A 22,816-nucleotide genomic window follows, 5' to 3' on the forward strand; every position below is an offset into this window, starting at 1 on the left:
GAAGCGTTTCCAAGCTGTGATACTTGCCAAAGGGGGCAGTACAAGGTATTAACCAATTTTTTTGTTTTCTGTAATTTTGAAAGTGTAAATGATGGAAACAAAATCTAACTTTTTGTGACATATTATACAATTGTCTAATCTGTCATTTGATGCCTTTTGGAGATTTTTTCATTATTTCTCGGCTTCTTTATACACAATAATAAAAAAAAATTTACCTGGGGTCCCCAAACTTTTGAGCCTCTGTGTGTGTGGATGTGTGTGTGGATATACAATCAAATATATAAAAAAAAGCAACAAGAGCAGAGAGCCATTCCTGGGACATTGTTGACCTCAGGTATGACTTTCAATCACTTGTTTTGAAAAGCTCCTCCCTGCTTGAGCCACAGTACTGGCAGAATAAGTACAATCCTTAGAGCATCTAGATAGATCCTTATCATGCTAAGGCAATAAACTCAAGGAGCTCATGCTCCCCCATCCCCCCCCCCCCCCCCTTGTCTGGACCGTTCCACTTGGGAACACAAAGGTGAACTGTCCCTTGCACCCCCTCCCTTTCCCCTTCTTACACTGCTTCTGTCATGGACCTTTCAGCAAGATGGCGCCTGCAGCTGCAGGGGTGCCAATTTGCAGATTGGCAATTCCCCACTCAGTGAAATGATAGATAATAGAAAACCCTCCGCGCACAGAGGATTTTTTTTTTTTTTTTAGGTGCTCTTGCGCCCCCCCCCCCCCCCTTGTCCCCTTAAAAAAATACCGCCCTGGGCGTTTGCCTGCTTCGCCCATGCCAAACACTGCTACTGGCATAGTATGAGAAAGGTAGAATTCAAGATTATAAATGCTGTTTACACCAAACTCCTATCCTACCTGTTGTGTGTCATGCCTAACTTTAAAATACTATATTTAACAGGTGGTAGAAGTGAAAAAATTGTTTTTGTTAATTTATTGCTTTCTGATTTTTAAATGATGAACACAGTTGAAGAACAATAAGATACCAAATAGGATGTAAACTCTACAGGATGATGTTTTTTTTTTTAATGGCAACTATCATGTTTTTCCCAAATAATGTAAATATTTTTAGCTATTCTATTATCTTAAATGCCTTGAAAAATGGTGCATACAGTATGGCTGCCGTAATTAGGGGGAACAAATCTCCCTGGAGGAGCTCAGCCCCTGGACCCATCACTAGCATCAACTAGCATTTTAAGGAGCATCTGAAGGAGGCTTACCGCTACTACTATATTGTTCCGATAAAATTCTCTGAAAATGTAGTCACGTTTATCAGTCATGTCCACCAAATGTCACACAGACGTGTTTATTTTTTATTTTTTTATTTTTTTCATTCCATAATCTGACATCTACAACAATATTGTGATATTGCGGTCCAGTTCAAAGGTTTAAGACTAAATTTGTTATGCTTTTTTTAACATAACATGCTAAATGTCATTCTTTATGTAGCATTGGATTTGACCTTAGCTACATTTAGTGACTGTGACCAATCTTTCTGAAGGACCAAGCTCACAGGCCTCTTCTCCAACTGCTTTTGTATTCAGATGAGAGTATAATATATAGCATATGTTCTTCAGCGGTAATGCTCACTGTCCTTTTTAAAGTCTGCAGATGAAAGTATCTCTCCCCATTTCCACCCTTTTTCCTCTCTCCTTTCCTTTCTCTCTGAGTTTGAGAGAAATATGGGGGCTCTCTCTTTGATGCAAATGACGAGGTTTTTCCTCTGAAAGCTGAATGTATGCAGCATAACATGGACTCAGAAGGCTCCAGACGGTTGTTGGGGTTCCTCCACTGCGGCGGTGAAAAAAGTACAACAGCCAAATGTCTTATTTTTGTTATTTCTGTAATTTCTAAAAAGCCCGGGGTTAAACTGTTTCTGGCTCCACAGTTTAAACCACTTTTGTTTATTTTCTGACCATGAAACTAACCACAGAATAACAGTGGGAGCGGACTTGTTGGAGCTCTGCTGTTTGGTCTAGCTCGATTTTCCCCGCTCGCTTCACAAATTCTCATGTATGCAGGCCTTTGATGGAGTCATTGTGACTAGCAAGAAAGCACTGGCCATGTGATAATCTGTTTCTGATGGACATAAAGATTAGTAAGGCTGATGTCAAACTCTCCCTTCCTTTTTCTACCCACTACAACGCTGCTTAGGATGTCACATCATGTTGGCAGAACATGGTTAAAATCAACATGTGTACCACGTTATATTAAAGTCACGCATTAGAGATTTTGATTTGTAAGTGGTTGAACCACATGATCTTTAAATGATCCTTGAAATGTTTCCTGCATTTGTTTTGTTGTAAATACAGTGTTTATCAGTTAAGTCGTCATCAATATCACATTTTCTCAGTAGATAAGAACACCGTTAATCATTTTGAACTAATATTGAATGGTTCAATGTTTCCAGAATATATTTTACATCGCTTTGTTGCATAATCTTACAGCCAGTAAATGGTAAGTAGCAACTTAAAACTCCTTTACTCAAAGAACAAAGCACTGTCCGGATATTAAGATGCTTCTAGCAAGCCCTATTCATATTATTTATCATTTGTCATAATTTATTGACGAGCCGTCAGCAGAGAGAGGGAGACGATTGTGGGCTACAGCGTGATTTAGCACTGTGGAATGGTAAAGCACAGTGCTGGGCTCAATGGGTTGTCTGAGATCTTTAGATGTTGCTCTGGCTTCAATTACATGTAGCAACTAGATATTCCCAGGATAAGAGCACAGATTTGTGCCAGGACAGATTCTCCGTCCCATCTACTGTCATTTCGGTCTTGGAAAGCCATGAGGAGGCCATAGGTCGTTTTTGATCATTTGACAGATAAAGGCAGCAGCAGCTTACAGAAAGGGGACAGAGAACCTGTGTGGGTGATATTTAATGTCTAACCTTAGCTAAAGGATATAGACCAGCAAAAAAAAAATACAGCGGGTGTCAACTCTACTACGATATATTTCAAATTTTGAAAAATTAGTGTGGATCTGAAATTGATAAGTAGTAACATGCAGCATTTTCCTGAATGAGGCTTTCACATTCTATTGCTGTTCTCGTATATCATCATTTATAACACAGTCAAAATGTTCCTGATGGCCGGTTGAGATAATTGTTGTGGCCTGCTGGAAAAAAGTCCTAATGTGTACCGTGGTGTCCAACTGCCAGTTTTCTTACCCTCTCGCTGTCTCTGTTACTCTCTTGCACACACAAACACACAGTCATCTGTCTCCATTTGAAGTAACCCCGCACAAAGAAGCACTTGTCCTATTATCTGTAGTACTCATTTGTCAGTTGTGCAACAGCGGACAATCCAACACTTAATAACCTGGTGGCACATCACTGACCTTGAAGATGCCTGTTGATTTAAGTAATGACATGTGGAATTCACCTATATACAAGTTGCACCGTGGGTGAAAGATGTTTTTTCTGATGTAACAGGAAATCTTGAATCGGTCCTAATCCTAACCTAATCCTGTATTTACGTATGCTTTCCTCTTTCCTTTTTATCAAAACGTGTCTTCTTTTACAGCCAAGACAGAACTGGAAACACAAGAGAAGCAGTTGGCAGACACTCAGAAGATGTAAGTTTTCTTTGTCTTTAAACATTTTTCTGCAGCTGCTTCACCTAAAAAGTAACTTTCATTATATTTTATGGGTTTACATTCAATCTTTTCTTAAGCGTCAAAACAGTGATCACAGTTGTGAATTTAAAGGTACGGGCAACATGGGATAAATACAATTCAATGCAGTTTGAAGTGATACATTCTCACTGCAGTAAAGAAATATAATCTTGCTGCTTTGTCAATATTTAGGACTCTTGGTTCCTTCAGTTACACAGAAGGTGCAGGCCATCATGCCAGGCCTTCAGTAGACGAGAGGCCCCCTGTGCGGTGTCTGTGTTGTTTATCTAAGCAGAGCGAGAGTAGACAGCCTTGGCTCCAGGCTTCTGTTACTGCTGGATAGGAATGTGTTCCTATAGCACACTCCAAACAAAGAGACTCCAACCTGTCCACTGTATTGATCCACTGCAAATGGCCACCACATTTAACACTTTAACATGTTTCATCCCCTGCCGTATGCACCCATTGCTTTGGCTAAATCAGTCTTTCTCACTATGTTGTGGACATCTTTTCCCTTCCTCGCTTGCCTCCACCCATGCTTACATATACTGTGCAGTATGTGCTACTTTATGTACACAATCTTACATACAGTAAAGGGTTTATTCATACCAGGGAGAGGAGTAACAAAGCTATACACTATATATGAGATAGATAACGGTTTTATTTTAGTCTAGAAGTTAATCTGTCAAAGACTAAATGAATGACTGTGCTGTCTTAAAGGCAGTTATTCCATTTAGTGTGTTTTGTTCTTCTCTGAAGTGCACGGTTACCATTTATTTTTTCATGTTACTCTACTATTAAATCTCTGAAAAAGTACATTATTCCAAGATTAAGTGTAATGTTTTGCATATTTGCTTTTCTTTGTTGTTTCACAACAATCTGTGTAGGTTTCTGTTATCTCATGTTGCGATTGAAGTGGTCTTGAAGTAATGTTTTTGTTCTCTCTCCTCAGCTTCTTGGAGTTGAGCGTGTCCTTCTCGGTTAAACCCAAGGCGGGAGAGAAAGAGGTCTCTCCCAACACTTTCTTCTCCATTTGGCATGAGTTTTCTACAGATTTCAAAGACCAGTGGAAGAAGCAGAATAAGCTGATGTTACAGGAACGGTGAGAAGATGATGACACGTTTCCTGTTTCAGAATGTGACATTATACTTGTACCCCTGTTTCTGAACGGACACTTGAACCCATTGTTCTAAAATTAAATCATTCTGTCTCTATGGGGAGGGTACACCACTCTCTCACCTTTTTAAAATGTTGTTACACATACACAACCGTTCCTACATTTAGAATTTTCCCCAAGTCAAAGTCCCCGATCCATTAATAACTTGCAGTCCATCTCGTGTTCACTAAAGATCTTATCCGATACATTCAAATTTATGAAGGGAAAAGAGGTTAAATGACCCAAATCGTTGTCCTCACCCCAGTAATGAAAAGAACACATGCAGGATCCAGTTAGCTTCCAGTGGTTTGATGAATATAAAGATACTGCTGCATATGTCAACAAAAAGCAAATTGGTCCATTATGCCAAATGAAGATTGAATTGTGATATGTATTTGTAAAAGAATCAAAAATGTCACAAGCTTTGCTTGTTCAGTAGGAAATAATAAAACTAATTTGAAAGCATTAACTCTTTGCTCTTTGCCATAGGCAATAATCCCAATTCTCTCTCTGCTGGTTTTCCTTTAAGACTCCATTGAAACTATACATTGAATGTAAATCCTGACCTGTATGGACATGCAAACATGCAACACTAGCACACACAGTACCCATGTAATGAGTAGAGGCAAGATGAAATCAGGTATAAATTGTACTCAATTAATGCCAACATGCTGATTATTTGTCTTTTAAAAACACAAATGAGTAGTGACACTGCTGGATCTCTCTGTGCAGCAGAATGACTCATTCCAAAGTAGTAGGACTGGCCCTTGGTCAAACAGACATCATTGCGTCCAAATACCACATGACCAAAGTCTGGATGACCCAAGATGGAATTTTTTTCTTCTTTTTTTCTTTTTTCTCCATCGGTCTTTTTTATAGTTCATTTCAGCAGCAGTGTGAACATAACTGGATTCATTCAATGAGTGAATGAATCCAGTTATGTGCTTTTGAGGTCTCCGTTGGATGACTGATGGTTATTACTGGTGTTTTTTCAGGGTCAAAATGGCTGAAGAATGCTTCAAACAAGCCAAGGAAAAGGCTTCCTACAATGTGAAACCCAAACATGCAACAGGAATGGTATGTCTTCACACTTCTTGTTACAGTTACTATATGGTCTCATCTTTATTAGTTATTTAGCTCCAGCAGTACTGGCCCTCTCTTTTTTTCTTCCCTTGGTGCAAATTGTCTTCTCCTTCCAAACACTTGTCAGGGTGATAAAGTAACAACACTCATAAGTGCCAGTGCTGCCAGGTGTAAATAACTCAGACCTGCTTTTCATTTCACAGAAAGCAAAGCTGGGTCAGAAGATCTGAAGCAGAGAATGGAAAATTATCATCACCCAGACTATTGCACAAGCACCGTTTGTACAATCTAACATGACTCATCAGTCATTTTTACATTTATTTGCTTCCGGTATATGTTTTCAATTGATTTAGACCTGATGTTTTTTGTAATTTATTTCAAAGTGGAATTTACATTGTTTAAAAGTGAAATTAAGTTTTCAGCCACTTATTCATACCACTGTTATAATTAAATGAAATATTTCTACCAAAAGACATCCTTAAGCTGAGATGATTAAATGTAAATTAGCCATTTTTCAGAAAATGCTCAGTGCTGTCTGAAATTTGTAGCAACACTATGTACGAGCTTTCTCAGTTTTTTTTAAATCCATATGTAGCCTATTTTCTTTTTTTTTACTTCAATTTCCAAGCCTAGTTCATAGGTAGGAATAAACACTTCCTCTTATGTCTCCCTAATGGTGAAAAGCACAGAATTTTATAACACTTCTACATGGTAGGTATGGATCACCTGCCAGACAGAAAGTGCCTTATTGCACAATGGAAGGGTTAAATGAGACATATCATCTGAAATTCAATGTTGTAAAGAAGAGAAATCTGTTTTACATAGGCTGAAAATTAGAAATGTATTATACTTAATGGTTTAAGCAAGTTTGTTTTTAGAACCTAATGATAATTATGCATGTTTTACATACAGCAGCTCCTCTATTGTGGTTTATTGTGGATTTCTATCCAGAGAGCTTATGAACACTGCACCTGTGACCTGATATAGACCTGCTATTGTTTTTATTATGCTTGCACAACTTGCTTTATGTTTTAAGCAAATTCTTTCACAGTTTTGCCTTTCCTACTGTGTGAGTGTGAACTCCCATATGCATATGGAGCAACAGGACCATGTGACATTCATGTGCAATACCAACCAACCTACCAAGTTTTGATTGAATACCCATGACCATGAAAAAATGTATTTATTGAATAAAAGAAATGATTTTTTTTAATGAAAGTCCTGTTTATCATTCGTTCTACTGTGACATTAAATGGTACAGAACAACATACACTCTAAACACCATTGTTGTTTCATATGAAATAGATTTAATATACTTTTCACAGACATACTTACACACATACATGAAATATTTATATATACTGTATATATTGCATTGCACCTCCATTACACATGCTGCAGTATGTTTTTCCTACTGGCTAGTAGATTTGTGGCAAATGTACAGTATACAGCCAGATTCATTGCTGTGTTGCTTCATGGTTCTTGAAATATGTTCTTTGACATCAACTTGTGTATCGTTTGGGACATTATAGAAGTTGAGGAAAAAAGATACTGGACTACAGGTACAATATTTGTAAAACACCGTCACATCTCCTACAGGAAAAAAAAAGCAATGCTGGCAAAATCTGAAGCTCCACCTGCAGAAAAACATGTTATGGAAGAAATTAAAGGGGTCACACTATTACTACATGTACTTTAAGAAACTGAATTATCATCAGTATCTAAAATGTTTTGTAGTTTTAAACTCTAGTTTGAGTCCAGTTACAAATGTACAAAAAGCCAGGCAGATATAAACCTTTTGAAATAACGGAGTACAAACTTGTGTAATGTTGAAATTTGGCTGCTTCAAGATCAGCGTCTCTTGCACAGCCTCTTGAATGAGTTTTTTCCAACACCATCAGCTTGCCAACATGGCTGCTAGACTCTGATTAAAACATCTCTGAGCCTTTGTTTAATATCAGTTTCATGTCATTTTATTGTGGGACAAGCCATAATTTGTACAACACGATGCAGAATAGTTCAACTTGAAGCCACTCCTTCTTTGGCAAAGTTTGTAAATTTCTCTTATAATATTCATATGTCATGTGATGACCTTTCACAGTTTCCCGTGGCCGCTCACATCCACAGACATGCAGCGACACTGTTTGACCCTCTGCACCTTACGGTGTCTGAAAGGGGGTTGCAGGTCTGGGCAGTCTAGCTGCACTGTGAGCTGTGTGATGCGGTGTGGCCTGCAGAAGGAGCAGGACTGGAACGGCTCCTGGGCCTTGTTGTGGCCTTTCCTTCCAGAGCCTGAGGCTTGGCCTCGATTCTGGGCCTGACCCGAGCTGGGGCCCATATGGCGGGGGATGTAGAAGGAGTTGCATTGACCGTAGCAAAAACGGTTGACCACAGTACGGCTGCGGCAGCCCTCTTCACTGACTGTCTGGCGGAGAGGTTGGGTCTTGCACCAGTCTCTGCGGAGGTAGCGGCGCTCTGTCACTACCAAGGCCTCGCGGCTGGAGGATAGCACTTCTGGTTTCTGCTGCAATAGCCGGTGGTGACGTTCTGAGGACAAGTTCCCTTTGGTCTTGTATGGGGACGGGATGGATCCCTGGGGACGTTGCTTTTTGGTCTCTGCAGTCATGCAGAGCACCCCAGCCAGTATGACTGGGATAGTTATTCTCCACAGCATTCTGCAAAAAGAGAGAGGCACATTATTATACATTACATTTGTAAACAGAAAAGATGATTTCTGAAGAATAAATTTGTTATCACATAAACCGGATCTAATGTAAACTGATTGACACGGAAGCTGGTGTAACGCTAATTAATGCGGTATGTGACGGACGATTGCAAACATAATATCAATATTGCCAATCATGGTTGCAATTGTGTAAATATTCATTCATGTTGAACCACCTTTGCAGTCCAGCCTTCCAGGCATCATTGAGGAAGTGAATCCATCACCAGAGCCCCCATTTGTCAGCATCTATGTGTCATTACTTCTATTTGCTTTCCTCTCAGCTACGCAACTCTTCCAAAAATAAACAAAACCCTGCCATCAAAGGATACACTTAAACACCCATAACGAGAAGGGGAAGTTGACTTTATTGGTCCCGTCGCCGGGTAAAATAATTAGGGCTTTGCTTACTTTAGTCATGAACTATGCCGCAGATATGTAAACAGGCATTAAAGAGGCCCATCTGCATGTTATTAGGGGAAGAGTTGGGGAAATCTACAGTACCCTTTGGGAGTCCACTCTTCTACTCTTTGGTGATATAGTATGGAGCAAACTGAACTAAGATTGACCCAGTTTCCATAATCACCATTATGTAAAAAGAAAGATAGCATGATTTAGAGAAATGATTTCTCTGCCATTCAGGATTGAGTATCCACCAGTGTGCATACTGTCAGCATTTGCGCCTGCACATTTTTGACCATCACTCAAGCATCTTTTCAGCAGATGTTGCTCTTGACAAGCGTTGCATGACATCAAGTCAGAAATCCTGAAAGAAAACCAAACTGCCTCAAGGCCATTGGCTGCTACTATTAACAGACTCTTCTTTGCTATGCAAAATTGTACGTTCCCTTTCCTTCTTTCCTGGACCTGCAACTCCCGCTGACATGGAACAAATAACTTTATCATAATCCACTTTGTTTTTTGCCTAATTTTTTCTGCCCTTGACCCTTGGAAGCTCTGTCCGAGCTGCACGAGCACAAGTCTGTGTGTCACTATCCCGACCACATTCCTGGTAAACTAGACAGCAGCTGTTTGACCATCTAGCAGAAATATAGTTTGAATTTTAATCAGACTTCTTTATAGTATATCATGAGATAAATGTTGGAGATACAGTATATAGACAGAAGATCTTCTTGACTTTGCTGTCTCATGCAAATCTGAGCTCTCGTTTTTTGTTTGTTTGTACACTCTGCCAAGAAATCAGATGTGCTCTACACTTACAATCAAGTCTATTGTTAAGGTTTCAGTTTACCATGTGAGGATGTCCAAAAGACAAATGCATTTTGAAATTACATATACAGTGTGTGTGTGTATATATACTGTGATGTTCTTGAGTGTGAACTCCTCAAGAATGGAAAGTGCATCTCAGAGCCGTGCTTCTTTTGTTGACACATATTTTTACATACGCACACAAGCCAATGCACACCCATCATAAGGTTAGAATAACTAAACCAAAGACACCCACTGGGTCCTTCCACCACCTACTGCATCAGGTAGTCATGACCCCACTCCATCTTCCAGTGATGTACCGACCATGTACAACCCAGTCTCATTTGTCTTTAGCTGCTCCATCTCATTCCTGCTGACTGTGTATTTAAATGCATGAACCCCTGGTCAGGGGAACAGTCTCTGCTTCTGTGTGCAGGCTCTTGTTCTCTGTTTTCCTGTTCTCCTGCTGTCCATCATGGAAAGAGGCACACTGTGACTATAGTAAGCTATAGTCTGCAAAGCCCTTGGGACTTTTGAGGGATGACCTGACCGACTGTGTACATAGGGCATGACGGATGGCCCATACAGCCAGCAGCAGCACTCCCTCTCCACTCCCAAACTCTGCCTAAGTATGATAGTGCTGGCCCTGCTAAGCTATCCTCATCAATCTCTGCAGCAAGACAAATTGCGGTTTTGGGGTAGGATTTGGGGGCTTCGGGGGGAGCCCCTGAGTGGTTGGGGTTAGGAGATAGAAGGAAAGGGTCTGAAAATATGTTGGGGTTTGGGACAGATGACCTACTGGGAAACAAAACTAACACCACTTGGGCTTCATGCACAGTATATACCCTCCTTCCACAACTGTATGTTTCTCCACAAGCTGTTTGTCTCTTCATTTCTTTCGTTCCCGATTTGTCTCTCTCTGTCACTCAATCTGTCTGTCTCTGCTTGATGCACAGCACTAATCATCAGAGAGTTATGGAGGCGGAAGGAGACTGTGGTTTTGTGTGTTTTTTTTGTTGTGTGTGTTAATGCTGAGGCATAACTGAACCGAACCTTTCAGTCTGCTAAACACTAATATTGTCCACAAACACAGCTTTATGTTTTACCAGAACCACAAATACTTGGGGGAAATGCTTCACTGAACAGTGGCAGACCTTGGTTCCAAATTTCAGACCTCTAATGAAATTACAAATACCACAAACAAATACGAGAGAGACTGCTAAGCAAGACACAATCCTTTTTGAAAACAACTATTATCATCAGTGGGAACTTATGTTTTGTTTTTTAGCATGGCATTATAGTAAAATGGTAATGTTCTCTCGATAACAATGGCTATTTTTTTGAATTTCAAAGTGAAATGAAAAAACAAATTAGTCATGAAAATTGCCAGCCAAGATACAAAATATTTCTACGTTTCAGATTTTCAGTTGTATATAATACAAAAAAAGAACAATAATCCTTTCAATACTTAACATTTGTGCACACAGATGTACTTCCACTAAACCATGTGAAACATCTTCCCAGCATGTCTTCAAAGGCAGGTTAAAACAAACAAAACCTGATGCCTCAATTATTGCTGCGTCAGAAAGTCTCATACACAGACTGGTAAGTGCAGTTAATTACAGTAGAACCGCATTTAATTCACCGTGCAGCTCAAACCTCAATCACACAAGTGTAGCACACACGCACACATGACCACACACACGTGCACACACACAGACAGACTCACACACACATACACAGGATATAAAGAGGGAAAAAAGAGGTAAATTAAATGTTTTCACTTGGAGCCAATTACACAAAGAGGAACCATGTCATTATCTGCATTTGCGGATTCTATTTTCCCAAACTACGCTCGGCTGTTGGCTCATTAACAGTTTGTGTGTGTGTGTGTGTGTGTGTGTTGTGGGTGTTGTTGTGGGGTGTGTGTGTGTGGTTCGGTGGTGGTGATGGGGATGGGGGGGGGGGTCCATTTGGGGGCTTTTCTGTGTAAATGTGTCTAATGCCAACATTGCCAGGAGGCTGCTTTAGGCAGTTTGGGCAGCCATTTGTCACCACAATCCATCTTGATAATGACTAGCAGCCCATATATAATGCTTTTCAAGCTAAGTACTGGCAAGAATGTAAGGCAACTCTTTCGCCCTAAGCAACATAAAGTGCTTTAGTGGAGGATGAGAGGCAATTAGAGATGCTATGATAGTGCAGGGTTTCTCATTTCAGATCAGGATAACACTACTTAACTTCAATGATTAACACCACCTTCCTTTGCACTTGGAATTTGTTTGTTTAATCCCTTGACATACAGTTTTCCCCTTTTGTTCCCCTTAATGACCTTATTTCACATTGTCTGACAGAATCAGATGCATTACATATCCTGTATCAGCTTGTTCCAGATCTTTGAGAGGCTATATAAGTTTGGGAATGATGTATCTAAGCAAAATACTTTTTATGGCTTTACCAATCCATCAAATATAAATATTCTTGTTCTGTGGGATTGAACATTTGGATGCACAGTATGAGTTGGCAATGCATTACAAATACCAGTTTTACTATCTTTAGAGGCTTATAATGAGGTGTTTTCTGTTGCTAAAGAAACTGTAATGTGTCTATGTGCTAAATCCTCTTTGACATCAGAGCGGACTGTACAAGGTGGTGCAGTCACCAGAGCTGTAAGAAGGATCAGAAGGCAAACTCCCCACCATTCACCGCACGCATACTGCAACACAGACACACACACACACACACACACACACACACACACACACACACACACACACACACACACATATATGCCTCAATACACACTAGTACACACGACTACACACAAACACATTAATGATACAAAAGTGAACAGACCCACACAAAAGCATATGCACCTGTACACAGGAACATACAGATAAAATAAGATAATTTGTGCATAAAGAAAACATGATTTCATTAACATTATTATCTCTTATTCTCTCTTTTTTTACATTCACTGGAAAAACTAATCTGGATTTTAAACTAACTGAGATGTTGTCATCACACACTAATTCTATCACTCACAACACTAATGCCCTGGAACCTCCAGCCACTAATTATAGTAATTTAGTAGACACTTTTATCCTGAACACCTCACAGTACCTTGAAGGCGTATATTTTTACTATGGGTGGCCCCAGTGGGAATCAATCCCTCACTACAAGGTACTTAGTCATTCCGAGACAGACTGAGTCACTCAGTCTCACTATCTCTGTCAGTCTCTTACTGCCCACTTGTCCAAAGCACTCACGTGGGATATGTCAAACCAGCAGTCACTTACCTACGCTTTTCTCAGTACATGCAAATGATACATGGTATATTATCAATGTTTTCTCGCATCCACTGCAAAGAATGTCCATCATCAAAGCATTTATTATTGTATTTTGGAATTTGGATTCATTTATTTTTAATATAGTGGGGTGATTTATATGTCTATGTGTGTCATCTAGCATAAAAGAACTTTCTTGAATGACATGACATTCATTTGTACATTCTATTTGTTATTGTTTGTGAAATTTCAAAACCCCCTTAAAAAGTTCTTGAAACTGGTAAAACCTTTGAAAAACTCTTTCACTCTTAAATAATATGTTAAAGTATTAAGTGTTATAGCAGTAAATCATAAAGAATGGTTTAAGTACCTCTCACCACAGGTCGCAGCGCGACAGTAATGTGTCTAGGATGCAGTCAAGGGAGGTTGTCCACCTTCAGTGGTCCTTGCGTCCGCTTCCAGGTTTTGGTTTCCATGGCAACATAATCAGTAGTATCCTCAGGCTTGTCCTTGCTCCTCTTTTTCTCTAACTAAAATTTCAAAGAGTTGGACACGATCAGTTTTCCATCTCCCTGGAAAAGTTTAGTTTCTTTCCTTACTTTCTCTCTCAGTCTAACTTTCTCTTATTAGTCTTTTTGTGTTAAGGTTTTAGAGAGAAGCTCCAGGTCTCAGTCACAGTAAGCCCATATCTCCGTGCTGTGGAGACAGTCTGTCGTCTGTCTTTGAGAGTGTTTGACTCACTGTAAAGCCTGCCTTAGTTTGAATCCCCACCACCCCCTTCCCTCCTCAAGACTGGGAGGGTTTATTCTATTGGTCATTGTGTGAATCAAACCAAGCTTCACTTCTTTCATGTGAGTCTGCCTTTCCCTGTGTCTATTTCTCTCTGTCTATTGACATTTTTCTCTGATATCTTTTAGTGTAATGGCCACACCTCCATGACATCTCAAACCTATCAAAATGACTTTTCCTTTGTCTTCTTTTTCCATTGTAATTTTTCTTCCCCTCTTCCCCTGTGTTTGATGTTCACTTGTACATTTTTAAGAGGTGGATGACATTTTGTCAACACGGACAATAAAGGACAAAATTGTGAAGAAGCGATCTCCTACAAAAAAACCTACATGATCTTTCATTGGGACTTTGACACATTACAACCCATAATCCCCAATCCTTACATCATTGTTTGCTTGTACCCAAACACACTAAATGGGTGCTTTGAAAAAAAATGCCACAATTCACATTCCTTGATGCAACTGAGACAATAATGTTTGTCTGTTTTGTGGCTTTTGCTAAGCTTATCACTGGGCACTGAGACTGAAAACACTGACTGTGACTTCTGCCATCAAAGAGCTGAAACATCAACAGACCCTGCAAACCCGCAGATGGCTAAAGACTGAACAAAAACTGGATGATGGCACTTTTGCATGACAAAACTTCATTTATCTGCAGTACTGTGGTGCATCTGTGTTGAGGAGGAGCCAGTTGTTAGAATGAGGCAGATCCATGCTGTAGGATATATTCTAACACCCTCTAGTGGCAGAAAGCAAAAGTGCATTATTCAAGCACTGTTACTGGATTCTTTTAAATTCTTTTAAGTCTTCATTACTGAAGTGGAAAATTGTTCAAAAAATACAAACCCAGGCCATAGTAACAGATAGAGGGCCAACTTTAATAATACAAGTAAGTAAAAGTGTCTTTAAATATGGTATAAAAATAAATGCAGGAGAGAATAACAAAGAATTATGTTCTACATAAGACAATTTTTGTAATTTTGAATATGACTTTACAAGTGCAAGGAAAACCATATGTGCTAATTATTTTAGTGCAATAAAATAATGTAAAGCAAAATAAATACACAATAAGTCATAATGATAATAATAATAAAATCATAATATATATGTATATATATTGTATATTCATTCTGCACAACACTTCCCATAGCGTGACAACGTATCTGTGACCTCAGATCATGAAAAGCAATGACATTGGTTAGATTTATCAGTTAAAGCTGTCATTTGATATATTTTTTCAATGTGTTTTTCTTCTTTTTTTCTCTCTCTGACATCATTGGTTTAGCTGGAAGTGAGAGAGGGGGCTCCAATCCAGCAGTTACGATAGAAAGAACTGGAACACTGGATTCAATATTCTTCAATGACATTTTTAATCTGACCAGTCTGTCAGTATCCTCACAAGTCCAGCAGTGCCTCCTTTCCGAGATTACTGGAAATACATCATGTACTGTAAGAGGAGAGAGAAGAAGGAACGTCCTCTCCATGGACATGCAACATCCGGTAGACAACAGACGAACAGACGGTCCGGCTCATCACCCGGTTGAGCCAAGAGTGGATGGACAGACAATAATGATGAAGAGATGAGATGGTCCCCACTCTCCATGTCCCAGAGAGAGAGATGGCATTGATTTTAGCATGATGGCACATGACTGGTCAGCCTCTTGGATACTAGTGCTTTCCCCTGCGCCTTGAAAGAAGAGGAAAAAAGGCAAAACAGACAGTTGGAAAAAAGAGAAAGAATTCAATATCTAAATGTGAATAGGAGAACATTTATTTTCTAGTTTAATAATGATATGAGCAGCCACAGACATGATGCTGGAATTGCACATTTGCTATTGTATGCACTGTGCAAATATAGCATTTGAGCTCTATGTACAGTGGATATAAAAAGTCTACACACCCCTGTTAAAATGCCAGGATTTTGTGATGTAAAAAAATTAGACAAAGAATCATGTCAGACCTTTTTCTACTTTTAATGTGACCTATGATGTGAACAATTCAACTGAAATACAAACTGAAATCTTAGAGGTTGAAAAATAAAAAAATAAAAACCTTACAATAACCTGGTTGCATAAATGTGCACACCCTCTAATAACTGGGGATGTGGTTGTGTTCAGAATTAACCAATCACACTCATACTCATGTTAACTAGAAGTCATTACACACCTGTCATCATTTAAAGTGACTCTGATTAATCGCAAAGCTGTTCCAGTAGGATTTTCCTGCAGTTTTCTTAGTTGCGTCTCAGAGCAAATGCCACGGTCCGCAGAGAGTTTCCAAACCACCAGCGGGATCTCATTATTTTAAGATATCAGTCAGGAGAAGGGTATCAAAGAATTTCCAAAGCATTAAATATACCGTAGAACACAGTGAAGACAGTCATCATCAAGTGGAGAAGATATGGCCCAACAGCGACATTACCAAGAACTGGACATCCTTCCAAAATTGATGAAAAGACGAGAAGAAAACTGCTCAGGGAGTCTTCCAAGAGTCCTACAGCAACATTAAAGGAGCTGCAGGAATTTCTGGCAAGTACTGGCTGTGTGTTACGTGTGATAACAATCTCCCATATTCTTTATATGAATGGGCTTTGGGGTAGGGTGGCAAGACGGAAGCCTTTTCTTACAAAGGAAAAACCTCCAAGCCTAGCTGAAGTTTGCAAAATCAAAGTCTCCAAAAGAATGTGGGAAAATGTGTTATGGTCTGATGAAACCAAGGTTGAACCTTTTGGCCATAATTCCAAAAGATATGTTTAGCGCAAAAACTCCACTTCACATCACCCAAAGAACACCATACCAACAGTGAAGCATGATGATGGCAGCGTCATGCTTTGGAGCGTTTTTTCTTCAGCTGAAACCGGGCCCTTAGTCAGAGTGGAGGGAATTATGAACAGTTCCAAATACCAGGCAATTTTGGCACAAAACCTTCTGGCCTCCGTTAGAAAGATGAAGAGGAAGAGGAAGTTCACCTTTCAGCATTATGACCCAAAGCACACAGCCAAAGCCATAAAAGCATTTCTTCACCAAAAGAAGATGAATGTTTTGGAAAGGCCCAGCCAGAGCCCCGACCTGAATCCAATAGAACATCTGTGGGGGGATCTTAAGAGGGCTGTGCACAGGACATGTCCTCGCAATATGACAGATTTGGAGCACTTTTGCAAAGATGAGTGGTCAAATATTGCCATGTCAAGATGTGCCATGCTAATAGACTCTTGCCCAAAAAGACTGAGTGCTGTAATAAAGTCAAAAGTTGCTTCAACAAAGTATTTAAGTGTGTGAACACTTATACAACCAAGCTATTGTCCTTTCTATTTTATTTTTTTCAATTGAATTGTTCACATTATAGGTCATATTAAAAGTGGAAAAAGTTCTGAAATTTCTTTGACATTTATTTTTTTTTACATCACAAACCCGCCATTTTAAAAGGGATGTTTAGACCTTTTATATCTACTGTAAGTGTAACATTTATAGTATATTTAAAACCCGTATGTATCAGACATTACCTGGAATCGAGAGCCTTCAGAACAAATTCTTACTTTTCTGTGGGGACAAAAGAGGACGGTGAAGTAGTTTTACCATGCAGAGGATTCAGGGGGTGCATGTATAAATTACAATACATAGAACAACAGTTTGCAAGCCATATGGACAAGAACTGTACTTTCAGTTCAGCCTACCTCTCAAACAGAATAGAGAGGGTACTAAATCATTGTAGAGCTATTAGAAAAGAATCACTTCACTTCCAATGTGCTGCATTCACAATCTATTTTGGATTTGTTTATAAAAAGAGCCAAACTATAATAGCAACATCTTCATTGCCAGAATGAAAGGTGGAGAAATTGTAGGAGGCATAAAACAGAGCAGGTTTTAAACTTAATGCCACTAAAGAATGATTTGTTATGACAGCCTCTGAGACTCTCTGGTATGCATAATGATTTTAAAAAGCGACCTGATCAGCTGCTTTATTATCCACACCTGAAGCACATTCTGGTAATATTTTGTATTCAATGCCCCTAATTGGTAAGGCAGGCATGCAGGTGGCTTTTTTTTATTTTATTTTTTTATTTGACCTGAATTGCACTTTTAGGCAACTCTACCACATACACCTCTGTATTCGGGAAGTTTTGGATGTGAACAGATTACCAGTGATGGGCTTAAAGTGCTTGGATCAAAGTTAAAAGGCCTGACTGTAGGTGCAAGGAAGGCAGGTTTCAGCATCACTTAAGAGTCTGGGTATGTGCAAACAAAACCAAGTGTAAGCAGGTACTGTCATGTGCATGAAGTTCTCCACATATCATCTTATTTTCAAACTAAGACACCATGTGCTTTTTACCTTCTTCTTGGCCTGTAATAACTCCTGATAGGCACTGGAGCGGATAAAACGGCTGTAAGAATCACTCTTCATCAACTTGTAGATGTGTTCCTGTTGTAACACAAATAATGAAAATAGTGTATCAAAAGGCCAGAAAACACGTTGTGGTGAATTGAAAATATAAAATGAATTATTCCACTGCCCACCAAAACATAGTTTTGATTGATTCATAAATTGCCATGGTTGAGGATATTACAATGCAGTTGTGTACAATTCAGTTTTAGATAAAAAACAACATTCCATTCAAATGTTGAACTTTTCAGTCTTATGCCCAATGTAAAATTGGACATAAGCTGCCACAGAAATGTATTGATGTGATTGAATGTATTTGTATCATTTGCACCTGTGCATCCTCAAAAGCATAGCGTCCGGGATCTTTGACATTCTGGGTGGTTTTGTCGTAGCTCTTGGAGTCCACGTTGATTGCACTAGGTGCTCCGGGGGCCAGAAACTCCTGCCAGATCTCCTGAACACGGGTTGGAACTTCTCTGATAGGACGTTTCTTAAGTTCCTGGACCGCTAGCCAGAACCTACAGAACAAAATGAACAGTAATTGATACAGTTGTTCTGGACCACAAATAGGACATGGCACAAGTAATAGTAAACTTTATGCATGTACTGAAAACTATGTAAATCAGTATTTATCCACACATTTTGTTCATGAAAATAATCTCCAATAATTGAATTATTCATTTTTAAGAGCATACTTTTTTTTATTTTACACATACCACATCAAGGAATTTGGTCCATTATCTTGACAGGAGGAAAAAATACATGGTAAGTAGACCTAGCAGGAAGAATTTAAGTGTTTGCCTTACTCAGGGACACTTCAGCACGGACACTTAGCAATACTGGACAGTTTCAGTAAGATGCAGCAAGTTACATTTTAAAAAGTTATGTTTGAAAGAGTTAATATGTGTATGAATAGCAATATGCTAATTGTTAATGATACATCTGTTCATTTATAGGAAAAATAAAAGGATGCTCAACTGACTGAGATGTTAAATGGTCAGTTTAATTCAATTAAACTGACCACTTTATCAGCTTTGTGCATAAACAATACATTCATGTACCATCAGAGGGAGCAGGGGAGCTATCCTGCACAATGGTGCTCTACTCATATTTAGCTGTTTCCAGGCTTTGATACTCTGCAGTATTCCTGTTACCATGAATAAACTGGTTAACATAATATTCCTGCCCACCTGTGTTTTTCCAGCCACAGCTAAAGTTTCACATTTAAAAAAGATGCATCCACTGCTCTTTGCTTTGATTAAACAATTTACCGGAAGGTTACTTTTACACATGGAAGAAGTGATGGCCCCAGGATAATAACAGGGATAGTTTTTTTTAGAGCTTTAAATCCCCCACTGTCTCTTACGTGTGTATTCAGTGGGACAAATATCTGTTCACACAATCACATTGTGGAGACCTATGTGGGAACAAAAGTTGGTCCCACGAAGGTTAACCATTTATTTTAGGCTTTTTAGGGTTTGTGGTTGAGGGTACAATTTGCAAATGTTCAGGCAGCTGTAAGGGTGGTAATTCGACACAGGACAATTACAGATAATGGCACAGTCCGTAATTCAAAACAAAACACATGACTAGATCCTGCTATCTTACCAGCTACAGTATGTTGACTAATCCGGAGCGGTAGAAAGTAAGTTCATTTACTCATACTGTACATTTTTTCAGAGACAAATGTACTTTGTACTACACTTATTTTACAGCTGTGAGCACTGGTTGCTTTGTAGATATTACATATTAAACGTGATAATCTTATTCAACTTGAATTGCAAGAGATTAAACTATACAAATGATGACGTAACATACTGTATATATTTGCATCAGCAAACATGGCAGTAAAAACATCCTTTTGTAATTTTTTATTTTGGTTTGCATTTGATTATATATTCATATTTATGCAGTCAAAAATATTGATCGAGGCTTTAGGGTTAGTTCAAGCCTGCATGTTTGTGAGTACCTGAGATTCTCTGAGCTGAACTCAGACTCCAGGAACTTGAGGAACTGCTCTCTCCCCACTGGATCTTTGAGAACCTCATCGATGCCAAAAGCCCACCTCTTTACCCTCTGCTGGCCTGGCTCCTTACTGCAGGAGGACACACAAAACACAACTTCTCTTTCACTCACGAAGTATGTGTGCAACAAAATGCATATAACAATATATCATCTAATTATATTAGTATCCATACAAACATCTATTTTGCTCTTTCTCTGGAGACATGCACCCACCTGGCTTCTAGCTCCCAGAGTGTGGCATCATCTGAGATCCATGGGTTGGATGGATCTGAAGGCGTGAGGAAGGGGTCGTATTCGACATACTGCTCTGTGTAGGCCAGCAAACTGTTTTTTTTTAGGAGAAACAAAGAGCATGTAGTATTAATGACAGGAATCTGTATCACTGGTGGAAATCTAACATATATTATAATCTAGTTATCACATCTGCTTCGTACTTTTCTGTGAGTCATTATGAATGAGCTGAACTATTTGTAAGATTTAATTAACGAAAGGCGAGGTGAAATCCTCCTTTAGATTGAAAGCCAGACAAGCGGGACTGACCCTGTTCTGGGACACAAGAGTAGAGAATGCTTTGCTGAATGCTCCTCTCTTGTAAGTGAAGGAACTGACAAATTGACACTTTGTGTGCCATCCAGTATCTGGTATCGTCAGCGCTGACACCCACTTGAGGAATTGTCTGGGCCCAATCACTCTCCAAGGTCACCTGAGCTCTTAACTCTACGCCATGTCAGGCCATTTAAATGCTCAATAAACAAATCAATGGCTAAACTGAATAAAGACACAAATAACATTGCTCACCTCTCCGCCACTTTGGACATTTTCAGTCGATGCCTGTCTAATTGTAATTGCCAATAGGTGATCTGAAACCATAGCAGATAACAATTACCATACATCAGTCTCCACAAATTCACAAGAATTTAGTACAAAAGTAAGGACATAGTTAACACACCCACTGTAACATATTTTTTATAATTTGACTTTATGTGTGCCCTTAAAACTGTACTACATTTAAAGATACTCAGTGTAATTATTTAATACCAAAAACAATCTAACTATAAAGTTACAGGTAACAAATAAGAACTTTAATTACAATTTGAGTGCTCGCATTAGTCTCACTTTTGCCAGACCTTCCTTCACAGCGCTAAGGAGGAGGGTCTGGCTAGTAGGAGAATTTTCTTGGGCGGTGCTAAAGGCCGAGCGGAGCCAGGGCGCTGCTGCAAAATAGCCTCGGGAAGAAACTTGTTTTGGTTGAACGTGTGGCCTACGTTCAAAAGTTGTTGTGGTTGTGAACAGGGCATGAAATTAACACCCTCCCACCAGCCAAATGCAGGTGAATTTTGCAATTGGCGGGTAACTCTGTCAATCTACCTGCCACATTGGCAGGTAGCCAATGACAATTGAGTGATTCCGACGCGTAACCAGCGGTATGCAGAGTACGCAATTGCTTACTGGCCCAGACCAATCAGGGGCCCGCATCACTGGAAAAACCGCAGATGAGATGTACAGGATGACCTAAATCGAGGACAGCTACATTATTGAAGCTGTAATGGTAAGTTAAAGTACTTTATCAAACTATCATTGTGTGTCCCAGCCCGGCCCCCCTGCTACATCATGTGATGACGGTGCAATGTCCACGAGTAGGCTCGTAGAGACACATCAATTCCTGTTTTTCGACCTGTCACCTTTATGAGGCAAAAAAGTGACAGGTCAAAAAAGTTAACTTCATGCCCTGGAATTTGTGCAACAGAAAACTCAGATTGGACAGATAGTCTAGGTAACTGTCTTAATTAACCCTGCAGAGATCTGAGGAGCAGTTAACCATAGTCCTCATAAATCCACCTGAGTTTAAAATACCAACACAAAGAAAGTGGAAGGTAACAAAAGGAGTGAAATCCAATGGAATTTACGGTGGCAACATGCAATCCCGGAAGTGGAGCGTCGTGGCTATAGACTATGCTAACATTGACTTCAAATCGTTAAAAATCCTATCTTTAATAGTAGAGCACCGCCTGCAGGTCTAACCTGTTCCTGTAGTTCTTCTTCTGTTGGCTGCTTGGCCTCTGGGGCAGGGGTGTGGGTTGGGCTGTGGGTACGGATATCATTCTGCAGCCCATACACAGACTGAGGCAACAAAAAACAGTGTTAAAATACTAGTTATAGCCTTATAGCTGCTGCCAAGCACATCAAGGAAGATTAGGCCTGCTGTGTATGTCTGTGTTACAGTGTAAATATCAACTTTGACCTTAAAAGAAAGTTGCATCAGTGACCTGTACCTTTCTGGTTTTGTGGGGATTTTTCATTCTGGACGACTTCTTTATGTCAACTTCTGTTGTATTCACACATCCTGGCTGTAAAACGAGTAAGGAGGAAATTCAGTTAATTCAGCTTAAATTTAATTATTACAACTTCAGCTGTTTATGCATTGCCCTTCCAGCATAGCTATGCCACAAACGGTGAAGGTGCAATTGACAACATAATATGAGTTTAAGGTAGTCAGATCCAATATGTTTGGCTGGAAAGGGAAGTGATTTTGAGAAGTTTCTGG

The 22,816-nt window shown here is 39.5% G+C and overlaps 3 protein-coding genes across 4 annotated transcripts in view; 1 reads left to right on the forward strand and 2 right to left on the reverse strand.

Moving 5' to 3' along the window:
* fmn2a (formin 2a) overlaps positions 1-7,073 on the forward strand; it is a 44,187-nt gene extending 37,114 nt beyond the window's left edge. The window contains exons 15-18 of the mRNA XM_032540900.1: positions 3,531-3,582; positions 4,574-4,723; positions 5,773-5,854; positions 6,064-7,073. Coding sequence (XP_032396791.1) covers positions 3,531-3,582; positions 4,574-4,723; positions 5,773-5,854; positions 6,064-6,090 — 311 coding nt within the window. The 3' untranslated portion in view covers positions 6,091-7,073. The remainder of the gene's footprint in view (positions 1-3,530; positions 3,583-4,573; positions 4,724-5,772; positions 5,855-6,063) is intronic.
* A 74-nt stretch (positions 7,074-7,147) lies between these two features.
* On the reverse strand, positions 7,148-13,923 carry grem2a (gremlin 2, DAN family BMP antagonist a). Its single transcript, XM_032540903.1, has 2 exons — positions 13,449-13,923; positions 7,148-8,535 (listed from the first exon to the last, which is right to left on the reverse strand). The coding sequence occupies exon 2, from the start codon at positions 8,532-8,534 to the stop codon at positions 7,956-7,958; it is 579 nt and encodes a 192-aa protein (XP_032396794.1). The 5' UTR covers position 8,535; positions 13,449-13,923; the 3' UTR covers positions 7,148-7,955.
* Positions 13,924-15,106: 1,183 nt separating this feature from the next.
* rgs7a (regulator of G protein signaling 7a) overlaps positions 15,107-22,816 on the reverse strand; it is a 50,710-nt gene continuing 43,000 nt past the window's right edge. Inside the window, exons 10-18 of one of the 2 annotated variants that reach the window (XM_032540902.1) lie at positions 22,545-22,619; positions 22,294-22,392; positions 21,070-21,131; positions 20,485-20,595; positions 20,216-20,341; positions 18,578-18,764; positions 18,196-18,285; positions 17,369-17,405; positions 15,107-15,547 (exon numbers count right to left, since the gene is read on the reverse strand). In XM_032540902.1, coding sequence (XP_032396793.1) covers positions 17,385-17,405; positions 18,196-18,285; positions 18,578-18,764; positions 20,216-20,341; positions 20,485-20,595; positions 21,070-21,131; positions 22,294-22,392; positions 22,545-22,619 — 771 coding nt within the window. In that variant the 3' untranslated portion in view covers positions 15,107-15,547; positions 17,369-17,384. Of the gene's footprint in view, positions 15,553-17,368; positions 17,406-18,195; positions 18,286-18,577; positions 18,765-20,215; positions 20,342-20,484; positions 20,596-21,069; positions 21,132-22,293; positions 22,393-22,544; positions 22,620-22,816 lie in introns of both variants that reach the window. The other variant, XM_032540901.1, reaches the window with a different exon arrangement.

Source organism: Etheostoma spectabile, chromosome 17 (genome assembly GCF_008692095.1).
Source record: "Etheostoma spectabile isolate EspeVRDwgs_2016 chromosome 17, UIUC_Espe_1.0, whole genome shotgun sequence".
NCBI lineage: Eukaryota > Metazoa > Chordata > Actinopteri > Perciformes > Percidae > Etheostoma > Etheostoma spectabile.

Excerpts from the sequence above, each read along its gene's own strand:
- grem2a (XM_032540903.1), bottom strand. The coding sequence starts at position 8,534 with ATGCTGTGGAGAATAACTATCCCAGTCATACTGGCTGGGGTGCTCTGC.